Source organism: Cinclus cinclus, chromosome 1, assembly GCF_963662255.1.
Source record: "Cinclus cinclus chromosome 1, bCinCin1.1, whole genome shotgun sequence".
Classification (NCBI taxonomy): domain Eukaryota; kingdom Metazoa; phylum Chordata; class Aves; order Passeriformes; family Cinclidae; genus Cinclus; species Cinclus cinclus.
The window spans coordinates 60175341-60198051 of NC_085046.1; the positions used below are offsets into that span (position 1 = coordinate 60175341).

The following is a 22711-nucleotide window of genomic DNA, read 5'->3' on the forward strand; positions in this document are numbered from 1 at the left end:
ACAGAAGTGTTTCTTAGTCAAGCATCCATTTAGGATCCTTTGTGTGGGGGGAGTTTGGCTAAACTAGTTTTTTCCTTGCATGAGTCTTGCATGAGTAATGTTGCTTTGAACTATTCATTCCTTACATCTATTTGTTGCTTAGGATACCTTACTTGGAGAATTTAGTGTCCTGACAAAGAATATCTCCCTAAAAGTTTGGGAGTAGCATGTGCATGCATTGCCTTGATAGCTGGGAAAGAATAGCTTGAGCACTGCCTCAAAAGCTGGCTTAACACTACATGAATTTTAGCATGGCAAATGCTGTCTGTCAGTCCTCAGTTAAAAGTACCTGCTGGTTCAAAATAACAGCTAAACCAGGATCTGAATAACTGCAGACAGAGTATTTGTAGGGTTTGAGGTCCTGGAGCCCAAGACTGCAAATATTTCTGGGGTGTTTCTGTATCTCTAGAGAAAGAGATTTCCAGGTGGGTAGTTGGTTGTGTATCTTCAGTGTGCCTGATCTACTATGTCATCTATCAAGAAGTCTAGAAGTAATGATAAAGCCTGCATGTCACCTGTCTATTGTCTTTTACTATGACATTCTAATTAATGCTCACATCTGACCTATTTTTTCCTGTGCTGTCTGTTTCAGTGCTTGATGGCCACAGCAGGGCACTAAACAATATTAGAAAAAAAACCAGCATTAAGATCTATGACAACTGGCCGGAAAAGCAGCTGTCACTGCCTTCCTGGTGCAGCATGGCATTTAGACCTGGTGTTCTCTGCTTGTTCCTATGGACAATAACAGGTAGGAGTTTACTTCTACTGTGTCTGAGTCATCCAGACAGAACAAGTGAATTAAATGCTCCCGGAGTCTGTATACAGCTGTGAAATAAATATGAATGAGGCAAAAGCTAGGAAGTCTTGTGACTCCTCAGTGCAAAGTGCTTTGGTAAGTTGCAGCTTTGTAAGTTGCAATGGAGGAAGGCATTTGAGAGTATATGTTTGAAGGCATTTTCAGCAGGCTGTTTTAGGGGAGATGCATGGGGCAAGAGTGGGTGGTGGGAAGGTTCAGTTTTCCCTTTTTTTCTCTTGCAGAAGAGCAATTGAATAATGTGTTGCTGGCATTCTGAGCTACATTTTTGTTCTGAATTACCATGAGGTGTGGTTAATATATGAGTAGCATAAGTGCACTGTTCACATCTCTCACCTCATCATACTCTCTACTTATCTATCTTATCTATCCTTTCAAAACACACAGGAAAGTCCTGTAAGTTCTGCTTCAGCCACAGGAATAGGTAATTTATTTCCATAACCAGACAGATGAGGAATGATAGTTAATACTGCCTCTGTCAGAGAGAGACTTAATATGGAGCAGGTAGTTTTGATATGGTAACTGAAGAAAAATATATGAAGAAGTGAGTTTTATTTCCTTAATATGGTTGAATTCTCTCTGTGGTGAAATTGAGAAAATAATGCACCATTATCTGACTTTAATCTCTTTTAGTATAAACAGAATGGGCTGTTTCATGAGGGAGAGACTTGCTTAATGTGCTAAGGCTTAAACTGACTGCTGAATTTGGAAAAGTTTGATGAAAGGGGATGCATATTAGCCTACAGCTGAGAGTGATAGACATAAACTAGGTCTGAACTCAGAGATGGTCTGAGGTAGTCATCAAGATCACCATGAGGATCTCATAGCACCAAGCTTTTTGAAGAGAGCTTAGAGTCAAGTTTTTTGTTGGTGTGGTGAACAAGTATGCCTTTTGTCAATAAAATACTCTCCTGTGAAATACTGAGTACCTGCTGTAGGGTCTATGCTACTATCTTTAGAAAAATAAAACACAGCAACCTAAACAGAAGACAATAATGTGCAGTAAATACTGAAATTTGCCTGTAGAGAATGTCACAGTTTCATGCTTTTGATAGTACTGTTAATTGTTAGCAGATTAGAACATCTTCCACATGTATACAGATACCTGCTTTTAGTTGCAAATTTGCTATGCTCTCTTGGCTTGTCTGAGAACAAGACCTTTGCTCTCAAAATTCTGGATGTATTTCAAGCCTCTACCTGTATCTCAACTACCAGCTCACAGTGTTTAGAGGATAATATAATCGGATAGCTCATATTATTTTAGTAAAAATGTTAGTATTTATTTCCATCTCAATATTTTGCAATATTTTAATACAATTAATGTTTAATTAAACTGGGGGGTTCCTGCTAATTTCCAGGATATGTTTGCTACCAAGGTATCAGCAAATGCTCATCTTCTCTAAGTCAAAAGGACTTCTTTTTAGTACAAGCTTTAAGGTGAATTGGCTGAGAGTCAAGAATTTGCTAGATGATCATTCTGAAGTTTTTTTTCAGCACAAGAGCTTGTACTTTTAAAGGCTACCTTTTCTTAAAAAAAAAAAAAGTTATCTCAATACATGTTTTAATTTAAGATAATGAGAAGACTGATTTAATATAGGCAAGAAAGGCTTGACATTCCATCATTAAGAGAAGAGAGAAACAGCCTCATGGATTAATAATGTTGGAAGGATATTGAAGAATATGCTCTGGTTCATGAAAAGAGAATGAGGTGGGCTACTTTGTCCTGTCTAGGTGATGTTTATTTAGTTTTATTTTGTGCATGATGGTTTTTGACTAATAGTGTTTTACTGCTTTTAATTAATGTGTGGGTTGACCTTTGCTGGCTGCCAGGCACACAACAAGTCACTCTATCACTTCCCTTTCTCAACAATATGGGAGAGAAAAATAAGATTAAAAGCTCCATAGACCGAGATCGAGACAGGGAGGTCATGTCAGTTACCAGTTTCATACCCGTTACAGTCAAGAGCAGAGGAGACTTGACTTAGTGAAATTTATTTAATTTATTGCTGATTAAGGAGAGCAGGTTAATGAGAAGTAAGAACTACTATAAAAACACCTGCCTTCACTTCTCCCATCTTTCTATATCCAACTTTACTCCCGGTTCTTCTTTCTTCTTCCCCTGAGCAGCTCAGAGAGTCAGGGAATGAAGGTTGCAATTAGTTCATAATGCTTCCTCTCTGTTGCTTCTTTCTTCTCACACTCTTTCTCTACTACAGCATGGCTACTCCCTACTTCCCTACTCCCATGGGCTCAAATTCTTCAAGCACTACACCACTATGTGTCCTTTTCACATAAAAGTCCTTCAGGAACAGGCTGTTCCAATGTGGATCCCTTGTGGGGTCACAGGTCCTGCTAAGAGATGTGTTTCCATGTGGACTCCTCTTCATGGGGTTGCAGTTCAGATTAGGAGCCTGCTGCAGTCTGGGTTTTTCAAGTGTTCTCAACTTCTTCAGAGCTTACCCACCTGCTTTGAGGTGGAATCCTCCATGGGCTGCAGGGCTAGGTATGTGCTTCACTGTGGATCTCCATGGATGGCAGCAGGACAATGTGCTTTCACCATGATTTTCACCACAACTGCAGGGGAGTCCCTGCACTGGCACTGGAGCACTTCCTACCCCTTCTTCACTGACCTTGCTGTATACAGGATGGCTTTTCTCATATTTTCTTACTCCATTCTCCTGCCTGCTGTTGTTGTGTCAGACTCTTTGCCACCATCCCTGGCTGGCTTTGTTGTGAGTCAGTCTTGTAACAGGTTCTGTCCTGACATGGGGCATTTTCTGGTGTCTTCTCACAAAGACATTCCAGCAGTCTGTTTTCCTCAGCCCCAACTACCTAGATTTGCCACATCAACCTTATTGATACAGATATCCATCACTGACTAATGTTCATGCCTCTCAGGAGGTTTGAGAGGAGTGTACCGATAGCTATGAGTGTGTACCATGCCTCCATCACTCAACATCTCATGCATTTTGGGTGATTGATTTCCAAAATGTGGATGCAGCTCCTAATTTATCCATATAGATATTCCTTAGCATGCTTGTAATCTCATTTCACTTTTTTAAATCCATTCATTGATGAAAGCAGGCTATATTGAAATGCATTTCAATTATTCTGGCCATTAATTAGTGTTTTTCTGCTAATCTATCAATTTTTCTTTCCCTGTGAGAGAGAGGACATACTGTTTTCCAGCACAGAAAGATGAGTTTACTTTGCAACTGGGAGTCCAGTATCTTGGCAGCAATTAAGTCTAGCTCTCATCTTGAGCCCGCTTATTCTAATTTGGCATTCAAAGCAGACTTTGCAAATACTGCTGTTAAAATGCATTTCTGCAAATATTATGAATAGTGTTCTCATGGCTGACTCTCAGTTTTGTCATATTGTGTGTGTGTGTTGTGTGCTTTCATTTGAGATTAGCCACCCCAACAAAAATATAAACAGCGATTACCAGGTAATTGCAGTCATAGGTGTTGTGCTATCTAGTGTCCTGTTTTCAAGTCCACATAGCCTAGATGTAGATTATATGACCTCCCAGATTCTGTGACAGCCTTCACAAATGTCCTTTTCCTTACTCTAGCAGAAGGTGTTTCTAAATGCATTGCAAGCCCCCCATTTTCAACACATTTTACTACTACTGATCTTGGGCTTTGAAAAAGATTTTTTTTCCCACATGTCTAACATGAAGCCAAGGCCAGGAATGTCAAGGGACATTTTAAGATGTAGGAGTGCCTTTGAAATTACAGTGGAACCACTGCCCTGGGGTTGTGGTGCATTCTTTGTTACTTATACTACCATGCCTAGATGTTCTAGTGTCCTGGTTCACACAGGTCTTTCCAGGGATACAAGATGGTGTAGTGCTTGATTACAATCTCTGAGATTATAGTGAGTTATGCTGTGTGCCAGGTTAGTTCACATTGCCCATACCTCTGTCGGAATGGTCACAATTTCCTTGTAGAGGGACACAATAGTTGCAGCCGTGCATCTACCCTTCTTAGTTCTTTTTCTGTTGTTTTTTTTCCCCTTCTTTTTAAATAGCACTTAGTTGATTTATCAGCGACAAGTGGGGATGATGACAATTCAGGGAGTGAAAACAGTACTTGGAAAGGATCATCAGACCCACTGAAGTAATTATGATGTCTTGACAGATCCTGGACAAAAGAAGTGTAAAGACTGTTGTAATGGCCGTAAAGGCTTTGCAGATCGTTGTTTGCAAATGTAACTGAATTACGGTTGATAGCTTGTGTTGTGGATTTGCTTTTATGTAACTGAGAATTTGTTAAATCTGTTTGTTCTTCAGTGGCAACTTTACCAACACTAAAAAGGGTACTTTGTTATCACATAGGTATCTGTGTTTAAAGATCTGTGAGACCTCAGGGTCCAAACACCCTCAGGGCAGCCTGAAGTAAAATAATGAAAATGCTTTCATGTGTGCAGAGATGTTAGCTGCTGCTAGAGGAACCAATGCAGTGACATTTCAGATGATGAAATGTTCAGATGTCAGTGATACTGCTTTTTTTGGTTTCCAAGACAGTACCTTCTGTAGGGCATTACCAAAGCTGATGGAGTATAAGCCTTTTTCATAATTTATGATATGGAGTGTGCTTTGCAGGTTTATAGCTCTGCTGTGGAAATTCTCTCTGGCTTGAAATTTGGGATTTTAATTTCCCCTCTTAGGTGACTGTCACTGAAAGTAAAGCCTTATTTTAATTTTGCTTCCAGAACCTTATCAAAATTGTTTCAGTATGTTATTATGGTAGTAGAAAAAAAACAAAACTTATTTTTTACTGATACAATGTCTTTCATCTCAAAATTCACCAATGAGGTAAAAGTTACTTTGATGGATTAAAAAAAAAAACAAAAAAACCCACTAAGCCTAAAGCCAGAATAGAACTTGTTTGCTGCTAAAAGAGAGCAAATGGAGCATATGGCAAGAAAACGGGGCCAATCCTACTCTTCCTGTAGCAAAGTGCTATAGGATCCTCCATGCTCAGGTAGTTCAGAGGCTTTTAGGCTGTGAGAAGAATGTGCTGTAGGAGCTCTCAATGCTGTGCTGCCAGCAAAAAGGTAATGGGATTCTAGTCAAATGTGACTTTTCATTTGAATTTTCTAGTCAAATGTGACTTGATGCAAGGTCTGAGCTTTTCTCTATTACTGTACATTTCCTCTTGCCCCTTCTTTCTGCTGCTTCTTACAGTGCTTGCTGCTAGGGAAAGCAAACACATTGGATAGTTCTGCCCTTGCAGGGCTTCCTGCTGGGGTGATTAGCTGTGATGTCCTCCGTGTTAGTACAGCATCACAATTTGCTACTGACTGACTGAAGAATACTTGCTGCCAAGTCATTCAAGTGTTCATGGCTGTGTGAGCATGATGGAGAGCAGCTCTTAGTTTTCCATGTCCACTTGAGGAAAGATCTCCAGCCAACTGCAACAGGGGGACTGTTCCTGATGGGCTCTTGACATCAATGGACTCATGCTCCAGGATGTGAAGGAGCAGAAGTGTGAAGCTCAAAGACAGGTGTGGATTTTCCCTCATTAAAGGAGGAAATATCTTTAAAATGAAACTGTTTTCTACACTGACTCTGCTAGGATTTTGGTGGGGTATAGGTTGGGATTTTTTTTACAGTAACCAACTCTCCTGATTGTGTCTCTGGATATGTCAGTGTTGTCCTGCTGTAGATATAACAGGGTACAGCTAAGAGGAAGGGAAACACTTAGCTTGCAGAAGTTTTAGGCTATTGACTCATGTTCCAGAGGGCTTTCCCTTTTAATAAAGGGAATCGGTCTTCTCTCTGTGGCTGAAGATGCACCTGAATGTTGAGGGATGTTGACTCTGCAGTATGATAACTGATGTGTCAAACTGAAAGTGGTGGAGTGAGATTTGAAGCTGATTGAGGACTTGTAGTCTGGCCTCAGGTTAGAGCTGTGGAGTGTCCCAGCTGTATAGGCCTGTCTCTAAAACAGGAACTGTTTGTCATTCTGTTGTGAACAAATAAATAGTGAAACCTTCAGGGTGTTTTTTTTGGGGGGTGTTTTTGTGGGTTTTTTGGGGTTTTTTTTGGTGTTGTTTTTTCGTTTGTTTGTTTTGTTTTATTTATTTTTTTTTAACACACTCTTCACTATCTATTTCAGGAATAAGTTAAAGAAGGGGTGTGATGAAAACAGCCATTAAAGGAGCTTTTTGGCCCACATTGATAGTGCTGTTGCTAAAGTATTCATTGTAATGAGTTGTTGCTGATCTAATATTACACATTTGTACAAAGTCATGTTTCTGTTTTCCCTTTTTAATGGCCTCTACTGATTTATAGGATTAACTAAATGCATGAGTTGCAAAAAGACAGAATGGTTGAATGGGATACCTGACTCCTCTACTTCATTTAAAACCAGAGTTTTCCTGGCTCCCCTGTTCTAAGTTGTGCAGACAACTTAAAGGAAAGACTTGTGATGACAATTCCAAGTCTCTGCCAGGGTCTTGTGTTCTTGCAGGCAAAAGGGAATGTAGAGGAAATGTTTATATGCATTGTAGCAGAAAAAAAAAGTGGAGATCTTGAGCATCTTCTGGGTGTACATAAGGGTGCTTCATGTCTGGGCTGTGTAAGAACAGAATAGATTGTTTTAATTGCATGTTTCCCTGGATAGATTTTTTTTTTCACTGAAAATGTAAAGTGGAACAGTTGGCAGCATCCTAGCTCTGTTTGAAGGAGTAGCTGCAGTCAGGAAAATGATACTTGAAGATCTTTATTCTTTTTGTCAGCTTTCTACTCAGCTATACCTATTTGCAAGTCATCAATCTTCTTTAAAATTTGCTTTTGTTTCATGTTTTTCCTTACCCAACACAGCCAGCTCTGCAAAACCATCCTACCATCTTGTCCACTCTATCTCTCAGTATGTATGTGGTGCAATTTTTTTGTTTGTTTGATTTGGGTTTTTTTGCATTGAACTAACCTACCTTGCAAGCTTTACATTCTTCCCAGGCAATTTGATTCCCCACATGTATTTTGATAGCTGTATTCAGACCATGTATTGTAAAGGAGTGAGCTGCAGTTCAGCCCAGATGAGGTAGTGGGAACTGTAATGTGGTGTTGGTCACATTGCATGTGTTGGGGAATCTCTGCATCTCATATTCAGACCTAACCCCTATTGCCAGCCTATTCCTGCTCTTTGATTTCATTTTTCCTGACCTATACAATTGTGAATAATGAGGTGCAAAGCAAGCAAAGTCAGCTTTGTCTTCCATTCCTGTGTTAGCTCCACAGTGGGGGCATGTATGTTTTCATTCATTGAATTAGCAAGTCCAGTTAAAAACCAAAGAGAATAATTTTCTGGTTTTACTCAACTTTCTTGAAACATAATCAGATTTCAGGGAGAGGAATTGTGAAGAGCAGTTATAACCATGGAAAAAACACCTAGAAAAGATGTTAAAACCTGACTGAAATATATATGTTGATTCATGCTTTTTTTGGACCATTTCACACTTAGTCTGTAATGTGCCATGAAAATATTTCTGATGTCACATTAGAAGATTGCAGCTTTACTGCAAATGAAGGAAAGAGCTCCGTACTGGAGGAAGCTCTTGGTTTTCACATGAACTTGTGGGTAAAGCAGCAAAAGTTTGAGAAATTGGTCCAAGTTTTATATTAAGACCAGTAAGTATGTTGTACTGAGGAACTCTTCATGACATTTGGATGAGATGACAAATCTTTCTCCTGTTTAGAGTTTTGCTCCCTTTTCCCTCAACTGAAGCAATTACATGCTACAGCATCTTATTTGAGTTTTGTTTTAAAACATGTTCTTAAAGATCTGAGTAGGATCATTACTTCTGTGGAAGCAATGGAGGTACCCCTTTTTTTATTATTATTCTCTGCTCTGTTCTTGTTTTTAAGTATTGGCAACCTGCTTTCATCTCTATGTATTTGCATTTGTAGCACGGGAGTAAAATGTACTTCTGCAAAATATGTCAAGGTCCTACACTGAAAAATCCTCCAAAGTACAATTATTACTGCTAAGGGACATGCTTAAAAAAGGTAGTGGTGATGTTAGTGAAAGAAATTCATCTTTTTAAACGGTGTACCACCTGTTTCTATCTTGTAAGCCATTTATGGTCCCAGTAAGCTATATGATGGCTTGGTTGTAGTGCTGTGCCTTATGTTGGTGATGTTGTTACAGGTTCCAGTTGTGAACAGTGCAGAGAAGGAGCCACGTACTCAGGTGCAGTAATATCTCCCAACTTAGAAACCACTAAAATCATGCGGGTTCCTCACGCTTTGTCAGTGTCCGACTGCATCGCAGCGTGTTGTGACCTCTCTGGTTGTGACTTGTCCTGGATGTTTGAGCGACGCTGTTACATTGTGAACTGCCAACACAAGGACAATTGTGAGCCTAAAAAAATTGAAACTGTTAAGTCCTACCTTACCTTTGTGCTGAGGCCTTCTCAGAGGTCAGCTTCACTGCTAGGGTATGGACAAGTGATTCCAAGCATGGTCCACTCTGTGGGACTCCAGAATGACCCGTCAGAGGAACTGAGTAGCCTGAAGAAGCTGTCTCTAATTGGAAAAGATCCCAGCCTTGAGGAGATACCTGAATACATTGATGATTATAAAGAGTTGGAGCAGGATCCCTTTCAGGTGGCCATCAAACACCCACAGAAGGACAGTATGGATTATGCTGACTGGGGCTTGATGGTGGCAGGTGAAAATGGCCTCAACACTTCCATGGGTGATGATGGAGATAACCAGGAAGATTTTGCTGAAAAGAAAGGGGAAGCTGGGAAGGTGGAAAGCCATCTGAATAAAAACAGTTCTGAACTGACTTCGGTCAGTGAATACTCCACAGAGAGGTCATCCCTTCTGGAGATTACACCGCTCCCTGGGAAGACATTTGAAAGGGAAGCAGCTGTTCCACTTCTTGCACAAGCTGAAGATGCCCTGCAAAAAGAGGTATGTTTGCCCTTCACGAAGTAGACAGAGTGTGTGAGGCTACTTGGCAATCATTTTAGTTTTCAAATTTGAAAATCTTAGGTTATTGCTTTATAATATTACAACTCTCATATGACTTACAGTTGTGTTACCATGTAGAAGAGGCTGAAGTGAATAGGATTGTCTTAAGAGGCAGGTGAATCACTAAAGGACGTTTTTTTTTTTTATCAGTTGATAAGGAGTAAAGTTCCTTTTAGGGCACTGTGAGGTTTCCTTAAAAGTGTACAAATGAGTGAACCTGGACCTGGTGTAATAGTGTTACAGTAATAGTGTTACAGTTCACCTCTGACCTTTGGTGACTCACTGGAAGAAGTTAGCAGAGCAGTACCAGTAGATCTTCTGGTATCCAAAGGCCATAAGCTTTAAGCAGGGAACATAAGCTCCTCCATCAATAAAATTAAACCTGCTTCATGGGTTTCATGCTACTAATGCACAGCAGTATTACAGATGTAAGTGCTGAGTTAATTTTTATAATGGTTTTAAAACATGAGAGGGGCGTGGAATTTAAGGAGGGATGGTAGTGGTTTTAGACCATGATGTACAGCAGGATAAAGTGGATAAAGTGTTCTGTTCTGAGAATCCTTGAGTCTGATAATTAGAAAAAAAAGTTAATTACTTAAAATTGAATATATAAGTCAGTATAGGTAAGATGCACCTGTTCTCTATTTGTGCCAACTAGTTTGATCAGCTGAGACTAAAGGGGCCTTGGTTTCTTAAGAGCAGAGTGGGTACAGTTGGAAAGTTTAAACAGGCTATAAATTCAGCATTCCATGGGTTTGACTTCCCTTGCAGGAGGAAAGAGGAAATTGATCAATGTTAGTCAACTTGCTCTGGATTCCAGAAGATTTTGTAGCCAGCAAGTATCTCTTGCTGTAAAAATGGTAATTTATTGCTGTTGCTGTAGGGAAGAAAAATGCAAGCAGATAAGAAAGTTGTGTGAAATCTCTGCCAACTGCAGTTTTGGAAGGGGATGACTGATGTGTGGAGAGCAGCAAGTCATAAGAAACAGATAAAGAGTTCAGGTAACTGGAAGGAGCCTCCTATTAACAACCCTGGTCCTCATGGTGGATTTCAGACACCCCAATACCTACTGGGAGGGCAAGAGAGCAGGGCAAAAGCTGTGCAGCAAGTTTCTAAAGGTTTCTGAAAACTCCAATGAGGTTATTGCTTTGAGTTGCTTCCAGGAGGCTGAGAAGGAGAGAGACTCTGCTGGATCTCACCCTTGCAGGAAACAAGGGATTAGTTAGGGACGCAGGCATGAGGTAGAAGCTCCTAAGAAGGGCAAGAGTAAGTGAGGAAGCAGGGTCACAACCATGGGCTGCAGTAGAGCAGTCTTTCGCCTCTTGTGGGATCTGTTTGGAAGAATTGCAAGGAGGTTGCCCTGGAATTAAGTGGGGGCCATGACAGCAGGTTGCTTTTTGAGACCACCTCCTGCAGAGTTGAGGGAGCCTGTGACTTTTATGACTGCCTAGGTTTGTCTGGAGTATATTGGCACAAGTGAGAAGAGATTAGAACTTGTCTTCATGTGTAGGGAAGAACACTTGACAACAGAACAAGTGCTGTGGCAAGCTGAAAATTAGGTACTGCTTCTGCAAGCAAAGTTGATGATGGGAGACTTGTTTTTAAAAGTTCCTACCACGCACACCTCGAAATGAGCTTGATTAGCATGGGGGTTTAGGTGAGAGGAGTAGATAGATACTGGTTGTTTATTCCTTAGTATGCAAAAAGCATATATATATGTACATACGGAGAGTGTGATACCCAAGTAGGCTGTCCCTGCTAATAAACTTTAGAGTTACATTCTGTCATGCAGGGGTGCTGCAGTAAGTTCTAACACAGGGCAATAGCTGAGCTGTTCTTACAAAATTAAAATTAAGGACACCTAACCACTGCTATACTAAATTCATCTCCCATATTTCCTTCCATCTGCTGGGGGAAACTTGCAAGCATCTTTTAGTTACTGCCTGTGTAGTGTGATGGAAGTCATGCCGCACCAAGAACCTGCAGTAGTTCCGTGCTCCACCATATTTGTGCACTTTAGGTGTGCAGTAAGAGGTGAAACTTGTTCTCATTGAGTTTTGCTGTCTAATGGAAGACCTGTTAGTGTGGTGCTAATCTTTAGCCAATTGTCAGGATCCCTGCTGATTTAACTGCTTATGCCTTGTGCCTTAGAGGACTCATAAAACTGAGTTCACCTAAACTACATGTCAGGTCTAAGCAAGTTTGTTCCCTGTCTCTAAAGGATCATGTGAATACCATTTTATGAAAGTGGAGATTTCACATCCTGCAGCAGTGACAAATATATATGGCCAAGCCTACTTTGTAGATCTCTACTTTGATTTTTCCACCCCAGCCAGAATATAAAGATTTTGCTTTCTCTTTGTACACTGTCTGTAGATGGGATTTTATTGCAAAGTGAAATGGAGAGAAACCTATTTCTCACAACGACACAGAGGAGTCATTCTTTTGTCCTCTTTATATTATGCTAACATTATGCTAGCACAGCCAACTGAAATTCCAATAGAAAGGCTGAGGAGTGCGCTTGCTGCTTTCAGCGCAGAAGGGATGAAACTCCAAAGCTGGGTCAGTCTTTAGCCACAGCTAATAATGATGCTGAAGAACTGATAAGACAAGTGTAATTAGAAGGAGGTTGGAATGTGCTCTGTGAGCAGAGCTGTAGAATGCATGTTAATGGGATAACATCAAAAGCTGTTCGTGACAGGTATTGAGAAATGGCTCTAAAGTCTCTCTGTTAATGTAAAGAAAGAATCTGGGGAAGCAGAAGGCTTTCAGAAACTGCCAAAGCCTAAGCAACCTTTGTTTCCTAGGTGGGATTCCTTTGAATTTAGATGTGTGTGGAGAAATGGAGATGAGGAGCAGTTTTAGCAAATAGTTTTCCCTAGCCTTCTCTTCTCTAGGATCAGCTTCAGTCCTGACACATCTCCTCTCCCTTCCTAGTCTCCACTTCCTTTCACTGCAGATTACACTCAGTCACTTTGGTGGGGAAACAGGGTCACAGGAGGTTGGGGTCAGTGCATGCCAGTCTCCTTCTTGCCACTTGTCACTTCTCTTTTCTGCCACTGTTCCTTCGTTTTTGTTCCATCTGCACTGGTGTGGGCTTCTCTGTGGGCCTCTTTTCCCTGGGAGGTGGCATGGAGTGCATGTTTCCACGAGGGTGTCTCCAGCCCTGTGCACAATGTTTGCTTCCAGATGTTTCCTCCCATGTGTCCTGTTGTGCATCCCTCTACATCCTCCTGTGTCCCCTGCCCACAGTGGCTATTGCCCTTTTTTAACTAGGTTTGAGAGGTTAGTGTTGGTGCATGGTGGCTTGATTCCACCCACTGCCAAACTGACTGGGACCACCAGGGTGGCCCCTGCAGCCAGTCCTCTACTACTGAAGCCCTGGCACATATGCCTAACACAAATTTTCAGCTTGGTTTCAAGTTTTTCTGGTTTGGGAACTTTACTTGTGACCCTAGTGAAATAGAAGCTGTCTGTGATATATTCTGGGGATAGGATTTCCTTCTTTTCTTTCTCCAGCAAGTAGACATTTTCATCAAATCTCTTATGGATTGTTTAGCACATATTTGTGTTTCTTTCTAAAAAAAAAATGTTGGTTTTTGAAACCCAAATTTTATTATGAAGGAAATCTTAAATTGTTACACTGGATTAAAAATGCTGAGAGATCTCCAAATAGTTTTTTCATTGGTGTATATCCAAACAGCCTCTCAAACTGTAGTGTTTTTGTATAGGTTATAAAAATATGAAGGTCTTAAAATCATACTTGCTCCTAAGTTTAATGAATTGCCCTGTTTATTGCACATTATACAATGTTTTCCTATCATCCTCTCAATTCTGCCACAGCAGTTTTATATCTCTGTTCCTGGATCTGTGCTGACACACTCCCATCTGCACCTTCCAGACAAAGCTGTTTTGACAAGCCAGACTGAGCAAGGTGGCAAAAATGTGATTCCCTGCTTCTCTCCCTTCACAGGAGTCAGCAGGATGTGGTGTCCTCAGGTGCTGTGTTCTTTGAGCAAGGACCTGCACAGAGATTTTAAATTGAGAAACCAACCAAACACAGACCTCTGGAGTCTGTGCCCTTGGACCATCCTTGTCATAAATGCAGTCAGATGCAGGGAGTTTTCTGTATGTGATTTGGGAGAGAGAATATGAGGTTTGTCACTTAAGTGAGTCACCTGACTGTTGGGTTTACATCAGAGTTCAGAGGGATCTTATGGGCTGTCACTCTCTGTCAGCTCAGTAACATGGGTACATTCAGAAATCTGTACAGAGTGTATGCTGTCCAGCTGCCCAGAACAGAAATCTGCAGTGCTGCCCATCCTTGAAGTGAGATATCGGCAAAGAATTAATTTTCTGTTTAAAATATCCTGTTAACTGCTGATCTGCTAAGCCAGGAAAGGTTTTTCAGGTCTTAGTCAGAGTTCAGCTACTGCTAATGTTGATGCTGCAATATTCCAAACATATACTCAATAGCTAAGGCCTGACTTAATTCTTGTGCTTCTTGTATTTGCAGGGATAATTGTGCAGTCAAAATGCATAAATCTCTACCTAAGAAACCTTTAGATGGCAGACATTCTCTATGTGATGTTGAGCCTTTTAGTGTCTGATTGGCTTGCCTTCAGAATTCATATTTAGACACAGAACACAGTTGAATATCATAGATGTTCATCTCTTGGGTTTGAGTCTTGCAGAAGCTGAACAGTTCTGTTTGGTTAAAAATACATTGACTTGCTCTATAGAGGATTAATAAAACCCCTGAAAAATGTTTTGATATTTAGATTTACCTTTCTTTCTATTTTGAAGTCTGTAGCTCATGTTATATGATTGCTTTTATTTTCTGTTGGAATTCTCAAGATATTTGCACTCAAGTCAAACCCAGAGAACTGGAGGATGTGGGTTCTCATCATTGGTGTGTTTGTATCAAGCAATGGTGTCTGTAAAAAGGGTAAAAGCAAACAACCCACAAGGCCCCTACCAGCAGAATTGCCTATCGGACTCACTCCCAGAAATAATTCTTTTCTTTTCTTTAATTTTCACTTCCCAAGCTGGAATTTAGGTTAATTTTGCCCTCCACATCTGTTCCAGAAAATCTCTCAGTAATAGTTTCTATCTGAGAACTTAATTTCTGATACTATTCCTGCTCCAGTTGTCTGGTGTCTACTAACATTTCTAGTTTGTCTTTTTGGCTGTGACACTGCTTCAGATGTGACAGTGCCACAGGGCACCTTTTTTGGCTGCAGTGTCTTGCCTAGGCTTGCTGACTGAAGTGATGTTTGATGCCACTGCAGAAGAGGCACCCTGGAAAGGTACGTTTGAGGTGACTTTGTTCTCCATCTGTCCTACAAAGCCATAATAGCTGCTTTTCAGCTGCTGGATTGGCAAAGGATGAGAAGAGAGAAGCCAGAAGAAGCTCAGGAAGGTAGACCTCCCTCAAATTCAGAAAGCAAAGGAACGCCGTGGCTCTCCTAAGTGTGGGAAGAAAATCCTTTATGAAGATGAGAGGTGGAGTGAGTATGTAAAGGAAACGTATCTGGAGGAAAGACGTTATGTCAGGATACAAAGCAGGATGGGCTTGAGGCTCTCCCTGTACATAATGCTGTCAAGAATGAGATTGCTGAAGGCACTTTAGGGGAGCTGCAGTCCCTGATCCTGCTATCAGTGTCCAGCTGCTCAGAGAGCAGAGCATATGGAACAGAGCTGGAGGTGTGACTGCAAAGGTGTTTGTGTTGTCTGTGTTATGGACTCACCCAAAAGTGCAGCTCGGTGTTGTCCTCGACATCCTCAGGGGTGGGCAGCTGCACAGGGATCTTTCCTCTGTGTCCATTGTTGAAGGTTGAGATGGAGTTGCAGATGACTTCTGTGCTCTCTGTTTCCTTGCAGGCTGGGAAGGAATAATTCCTGGCATTGCTTTCACGTTCCCAGCTGCACAGGGAGCTTTTTCTCCTGTCCTGAAGGCAGGGCTGCTCTTATTTCCTAGGGACGCAAACTGCAAAGGGGAAGTAGAACACCTAAAATGCAAAGAATAGAGAATTGGGATTGTTCAGCCTTGAGCAGAAAAGTTCAGGGGATTTTACAGACGTGTATAAATAACTCTGATGGGTGTGAAGAAGATGGAGCCAGGCGCTTCTCAGTGCTGTTCAGTGGCAGAACAAGATACAATGGACACAAAATTAAATACAGGGAATTTTATTTAAACACTAAACCCCATCTTTTTTTCCTGTGAGGATGGCCAAACACTGGAGGTTTTCCAGAGAAGTGGATTCTCTGTCCTTGGAGATACTCATAACCTGACTGAACTTTGTTCTGAGCAGTCTGTTATAGCTGACCCTGCTTTGGGGGTGGGGGCTGAACTGAGCTATCTATAGTGGTCCCTTTCCACCTCAGCCATTTGTGATATAAGTGTACACTTTGCCAACCTTCATAATCCTATTTTTCAGTTAATAGATGATGTACAAATAATAGTATTTTGCTGTACCTTCACATGCCAAACACAGTATCCATAATTGGAAAAATGCTTTTCCCATAAATCAGAATTAAATCATTAAATCAGAAATAAATCTTAGGAATATTAAGGAAAACCTGCTGGCCCATTGAGGCTAATGTGTTTTTGAAAGGCAAGATTAACCCAGTGCTGAGTTATTCCTGCCACATTTGCCATGTGCTTAGGTGCAGTTCTGATTTACTTATAAGGTGAGGCAGTTTTGCTTGATGCCTGAAGTGGAGACATGTAGGGTGTTTTATTACTGTTGAGGAGATAAGAAGGCATGGGCATCTTGTGTACTGAGCAGAGGTGAGCAGAGGCAGTAAGAAGCAAGGACTCCCTTATGTTTGTGTGTGGCACAAAGACAGTAATACCACACAGATTTTCTGACATTGGCTTTTAAAGGTTTGTGACTGTATTTAGACCTCTCGTACTGATTTTTTTAATATTTTGATAACTGGTAGCCTTACTTGTATTCCAGGTTATCTCGTGACTGTTCTACATCTGAAACTTGGAAAATGATTAGCATTTGTTACAAAGCCTGTCTGGAAAAAAAAAACAAAAAAAAAAAACCAGTCCTTGTTCCAGGGGTATTCTATGCATGAATAAAATCTCCTAGTAACACAAATCACTAGAGTCATCCTACATGCTATTAAAAAAACAGCATGCTTCTAAATCTAGAAATATGAAAAATGTCTCACAGCAACTCTTTTCCTATAATTCCTTTTTTCAGGCTGCTACACCTTCCTCTTCTTCAGATAAACCAGGTTTCTCCCCAGGCGTGTCAGAGAAAACCCAGACTCCCACAGTGGCCCCAGAGAATGCCACTGAAGGTGGGATCATGCTACTTCCCACTAATACTGCACCGTCTGAGCCCATGCAGCAGTTCACATCACCTGCTACTGCTGCTAAAGCAGGTAATGTTTCAACATAGCTGGCAAGCTGAGTGGTACCTGCAGGTTGGACAGACTGGGGTTGGCTTTTCTACTGTCAGGTTTCCAACGTGTTGTTATAAGAGCTCATTGTTTATCTAAATGTTACATATAATCTCACTTTAAACCTGTAGACCTATAGTAGTACTGCAAACCCCAGACCCTGTAGTCACTTAATTCTGAGGCAAAACTGACTAAGTCCACCATTAGTGGGAAATAACAACTCGAGGAAATACAGCCATGTAAAAAGCAGAGATTAAGACCTGTTTTAAGTGATTTAGTTTTTTTTGTTTTGGTTTGGTTTTGGTTGTGGTTTTGTTTTGGTTGGGTTTTTTTTTGTTTTTTTTTTTGTTTTTTTGGTGTTTTTTTTGTTTTTTCTTTTTTGTTTGTTTTTTTTTTGCTTGGTAAGCAATACCTGAGGCTTTCAGCTTTCTGGGGTTTCAGAATAGTCTCTTCTAGCCATATTGTTATTTTTGGTGTGACTCCTCAGAACATTGTTCCCTCTCAGAAACTCTGCAGTAGAAGCCTATGTGTAGTTGCCAGATACCATACAGCAACGTAGGTGGGACCTGAGGAACCTCAGCCCTTAACAGTGGAGAACATGGCCTCCAAATCCTGAGAAAACAAAGATTTGCTCTAATTTCAAAACTTGGTGGAAGCTTATCACACTTGCAGCTGCAGAACAAATGGTTTTATTTTGAAAAGGACTTTTAAACACCATGTCCTCTGTAGTTGTGTTGAATTCTGTGTGTATGTTCGTGTATCTCCTGTCTTCTGCTGAGTTTCCTACCTCCCTGGGCACACTGACAAACGGTTATAAGGGCCACAAGAAGCAGAGAAGCACAGATATGTGTTCTTCTGTACTCCTGATGTATTGAGGGATGTGGAGAGCTAAGCTTCGTGGTAGAGAAAGTCTGGTTTGGGACATTCTTGACAGCTTCTACCAAAACGCAACCTGCCATCCAGGATAGAAATAGAAGGTAACAGGAAGAGAGAACCTACAAGACATTCCTCTCCAAGACAATGAATCAGAATTACCATTGAATGATGACAAGGCAGCTCTTTCTCCTCCTCCTCCTGTGAAGGGGAAGGTTGAAGAGGGCCCAAAAAGGAGTTTGAAAGAAGCCGAAGAGAAGGTTGTGATGAATCTCACTGTAGGTACTGCTTTATACAGGGATTGCCTAAAGTTTGTGTGTTCTCAGCCAGACTGTCTAGAAAGCCTCAATGACAGTCCCTCTTTCTCTCATTTGGCCATCACCCTCTTCTAGCCATTTTATCATCTCATGTGAAGGTCAAAGTGCAAACCTTCGCTGCACAGGTGTTTAGGGCAACTTCTGTGATCAGTTGTGAAGCCTTGGGTGAATTTAAGTAGCAGTGCCAGAAAGTGTGCTCTCAGTGTCTTCATTTCATCCATTTTTAGACCCATCAGCTGCCACTGCTGAGTAGCTTCTTTAGCATCTCTTCTGAGTTTGTAAGTTGGACATTTAGACACTAGTGAACGCTGCCTTTGGAGAACTTTTGTTCTGTGGTTTCCCATTATTAAAAGTAAGGTATTTAAAACATTTGAGATACAGGACTAAGCAAAGTTTCTCTAAGTTGTACTTTGGTATATTTCCGCTGGGGGCTGTTTTTCTGTATTTTGGCATTTTTTGAAAGAGAAAAGTTTTCACAGACAAGGACTGGATAGATAGCAAGTGGACTGAATGGGCAGTTCAGATAAGAAATAACCATTTGCCCTGCTGTGCAAGTGTATTTTTTAAAAGGAACATGGACATTGGAACCTGCTTTACAAGTGGCCCATGAACATAGAAGTAGTACTTCTTGGTGAAAGAAAGTGTGATATTAAAGTTCTACTATGATTTTTTTTGTCTTCTGTAACTGTATTTTTTTAATTCCTGCACTTCCAATTACAGAGAAAAATACATTACTCTTTATGCAGAGCATTATTACCTCCAATATAAATGAGAATGCTTTCCTCTGGAACAGAAGTAGGGAAAATGACACTTCATAGCTGGAGAAGGAAGGAAACTATAGTTTGGTAAAAACTGAGGGAATCATAGTCATGATTAAATAGATCATTATTTTATAGTGCATTAAGGATTTTTCTTTTTTAATTATCTCTGCCTGTTCTTTTTAGAGTGCTTGTCAAATTGTACTTAATCCATTGCAAAATTTATATCAGTTCCATCTGTTATGACATAGTATACTCATCCTGTCTTATATGCAGTTAAAGAACTTACTGTGTCTGCTGGAGATAACATACAAATAATGTTACCCAAAAATGAGGTTGAACTGAATGCCTTTGCTGTGCCACCACCATCTACAGGTGAGTTGAATACTTTGGTACACAAGGAGATGCACTCACTACCAACTTGTAAATGCAGACAAATTCTGAGTTATGTGAACATCCACCCTGGGATAAAACAATTTTTCTCATTTCTAATACTGCCTCTTTTGTGGCTCTAACTGCAGAGAGGATTTCCTCTGTTGGATTTTTAAGAGTAATCTTTTTCAGTGGCTTTTTACTTGAACTCACTAGCCAGATGGTTCAATAGAAAGCCTATAATCTCTACCAAAAGGTGATGTGGCCTAGTTTTTAGCATCTCACTGTAAAGCTCAGGGGAGGCAGGAAAGTAGGTTTTTAATGCAACATTTGGCTTAAAACTGCTGCCTTCTGAATTGCAGGAGTAAATAAAAGATGTTTCATAAGTAGCTATGTAAAATATGTTGGCTTCACATGAAGCTGTTTTTTTGTAAAGAAGTCGATTATTTGTGAAGTCCATTACATCCTTGCTGCTGTACCAAGTTACAGCACACTGCGGGTTTAACTTGTGGTCATACTGCTTCATTTTACAGGCTTAAGCAGTAGCAGTCATGATTTCATACTGCAGCATTTTATCTGATGAGTGGTGAACTTGATTTCTTTGTTTTCTGGGCTTATCTTGAACACAAAACTGATGGTTCTTATGCTGTTATTGCTCTCAGAAACAGCCTACACCTATGAGTGGAGCTTAATCAGTCACCCTGCTGACTACAGTGGGGAAATGGAGCACAGGCACAGCCAGACTTTGAAGCTCTCTCATGTAAGTGAGCTGTAAGCTCAGGCTCATTATGTTTGTGTGGTCCTTTGACAAAATTGTAACCTGTGGGGTACGGCACCTTTATTCAAGGAGTTCAAATGGCTTCAAGCCATCCTGAGTCTCTTCACTTGTTTGTGTCACCAAGTTTATGCCAGTATCTTAGAGTGCTCTAAAAAGACAGAATAAGACAAAGTAAAAATGCCTCAGTGTTTGCTTCATATTCTCCACTTCCAGGCAGTGACTAGTGGCCTTTTATGTCTGCGTTTATAGAAGTAGTTTGAGGATTCAGACATCCAGATTTATTCTTTTGTTATATGATTGTCATATTTAAGCATACTTTTGTGCAAATCAGTATGTAACCCTATTTGTTCTGTATTTGTCTCAGTTATCAGTGGGACTTTATGCCTTCAAAGTGACAGTTTCTGGTGGAAATGCCTTTGGTGAAGGTTTTGTAAATGTCACGGTCAAACCAGGTAAATCAGTTGACTGATATAATTAACGTCTTTGACACAAGTACAGCATAATTATCAAACATACCAAACATTGCTGTTAGTCAAGGACATCTTGCGGTCCAGTCATGCTGATGTGTTTCATACCTTGGTGTCTGTAAGGGTTTTTAAGGAAGTAGAACTAAGGGTCTTGCTCACTGTGTTTAAGTTCTCTCTAGTCTTTCCCTCTCCTCAGGCAAAGCCTGAGATATCGTCATGCCACCTTTCCTGCATTTCCTTTCCTTTCATGCACCTTAAAGTGCGTGGCTCTGATCTGAATTATAACATGTAGGAGCACTGCAGTGGAACACTGCTGTGTCAGCACGCTGCTCATCAGTAACCTCTTCTTTTCCTTGTCCAAAAAGGAGAGCAGATGCTGCAAGCTGTGATTCTTAGATTTAACCACTGGGGACTATTGATCTGTAGACTTAGCATTAGTTTTCTCTGGGCTTTCACTAATATTCTTTTTTCTTCCCCTTGTTTTCTTGCCCCCTATCTTTCTTACAGCAGTCAGAATTAACCAGCCACCTGTTGCTGTTGCTTCACCCAAAGTGCAAGAAGTTTCTTTGCCTACAACTTCTACCTTCATCGATGGCAGTCGTATGTACTGGTCCATTCTTTGCTTATATCCTATATTTTTAATATACAGTTACAACACTACTGTTTGTCACTTACAAGTGAAATTTCTTCTCAGTCTTTTCAGAAGTTCCCTAAATAATGATTTGTTTTGGGAATATGTGTCCAGTTATAAATTATTTTTAAAATTATGAAATACAACCTTGCACCTGGTGCTTGAGATGCAGTGTGTCAGAGACTGTTGCATCCAGACAGCAGCTACTATTACAGCTTCTTCCTGTCCTGCCCAGACAGCCTCTATGCCAGTACAGCTGGGGTCATAGTAGAGAGCTGTCAGATAGGGTGTGATGAGATGTTGTAATTATATTTATAATTACTGAGTGCAGACAAGTTAGAATGTGCAGAATCTGAGACTGATATAAATTTTTTTTTTAATTCATGTATGTGAAGAATTGTTCAGATAAATTATACCAAAGGCAACTTGGTATGACTCTGTGGTTCCTGAAGCTTATTCAGCTATACTTGTAGAGACAATTGCAGAAAATGAGTTAGGGATGACCTTATGAACAACTCAAGTATTTATTCCAGCAATTACTACAAGAAACTGATGTGTTTTTCTTTAATGACTGTAGAAAGCATAGATGATGTGAAGATAGTGAGTTACCACTGGGAGGAAATTAAAGGTCCCCTGCGAGAGCAGAAGGCATCTGCTGACACACCTGTCTTGCATTTGTCTAACCTTGTTCCTGGAAACTACACCTTCAGGTACCTGCATGATGATATTCTTGGGAGCTTATCTGTGATATCAGCTAAATGTTTGGTTTTTTCCTGTGCTCACGTAAATCTCCTCGAACAAAAAGCCTAATTTTTCTTCTGCATACTGCTACTCTTCATTTTGCACAGTGGAGAAACATACAGAGCAGTGTTATTAAAAAATGCTTGCAGTGATCCTTTATAAGACAAAATTACAGAAAAGAAAGTGTCGTAAATTAAATATGTCCCCACTTCCAGCGATAACTGTGACAGACTATTTTTTTTTTTCCTCAGCTTAGAAGTTGGCTAGTGCCCTGAATGAAACTATGAGTCAAGCTGTGAAAGTCATCCTCTGTAGGGTGGTGGCAGACAGAATAATATTGCCAGACTGATCCTCACAAGACATAGTTATGCACTTCTTTTACTAAGAATCATTCTGTACTTTGTAAAAGCATTTGCCTTGCTACTGGTCTCCTCCATTTATGCATTGCTGAAGCTGGGGGTTGCCCAGACAGTGGAAGCAATGTTTGTGGTTCAAGGTGCTTTTGTAAAAATC

General features: G+C 40.5%; 1 protein-coding gene across 1 annotated transcript in view; it reads left to right on the plus strand.

Moving 5' to 3' along the window:
• Positions 1 to 738: 738 nt before the first annotated feature.
• KIAA0319 (KIAA0319 ortholog) overlaps positions 739 to 22711 on the plus strand; it is a 37589-nt gene continuing 15616 nt past the window's right edge. Inside the window, exons 1-9 of the mRNA XM_062498636.1 lie at positions 739 to 787; positions 9013 to 9782; positions 17060 to 17243; positions 18747 to 18752; positions 19486 to 19584; positions 20244 to 20341; positions 20724 to 20811; positions 21334 to 21426; positions 22035 to 22167. Of these exons, the coding sequence (XP_062354620.1) occupies positions 739 to 787; positions 9013 to 9782; positions 17060 to 17243; positions 18747 to 18752; positions 19486 to 19584; positions 20244 to 20341; positions 20724 to 20811; positions 21334 to 21426; positions 22035 to 22167 (1520 nt within the window). The remainder of the gene's footprint in view (positions 788 to 9012; positions 9783 to 17059; positions 17244 to 18746; positions 18753 to 19485; positions 19585 to 20243; positions 20342 to 20723; positions 20812 to 21333; positions 21427 to 22034; positions 22168 to 22711) is intronic.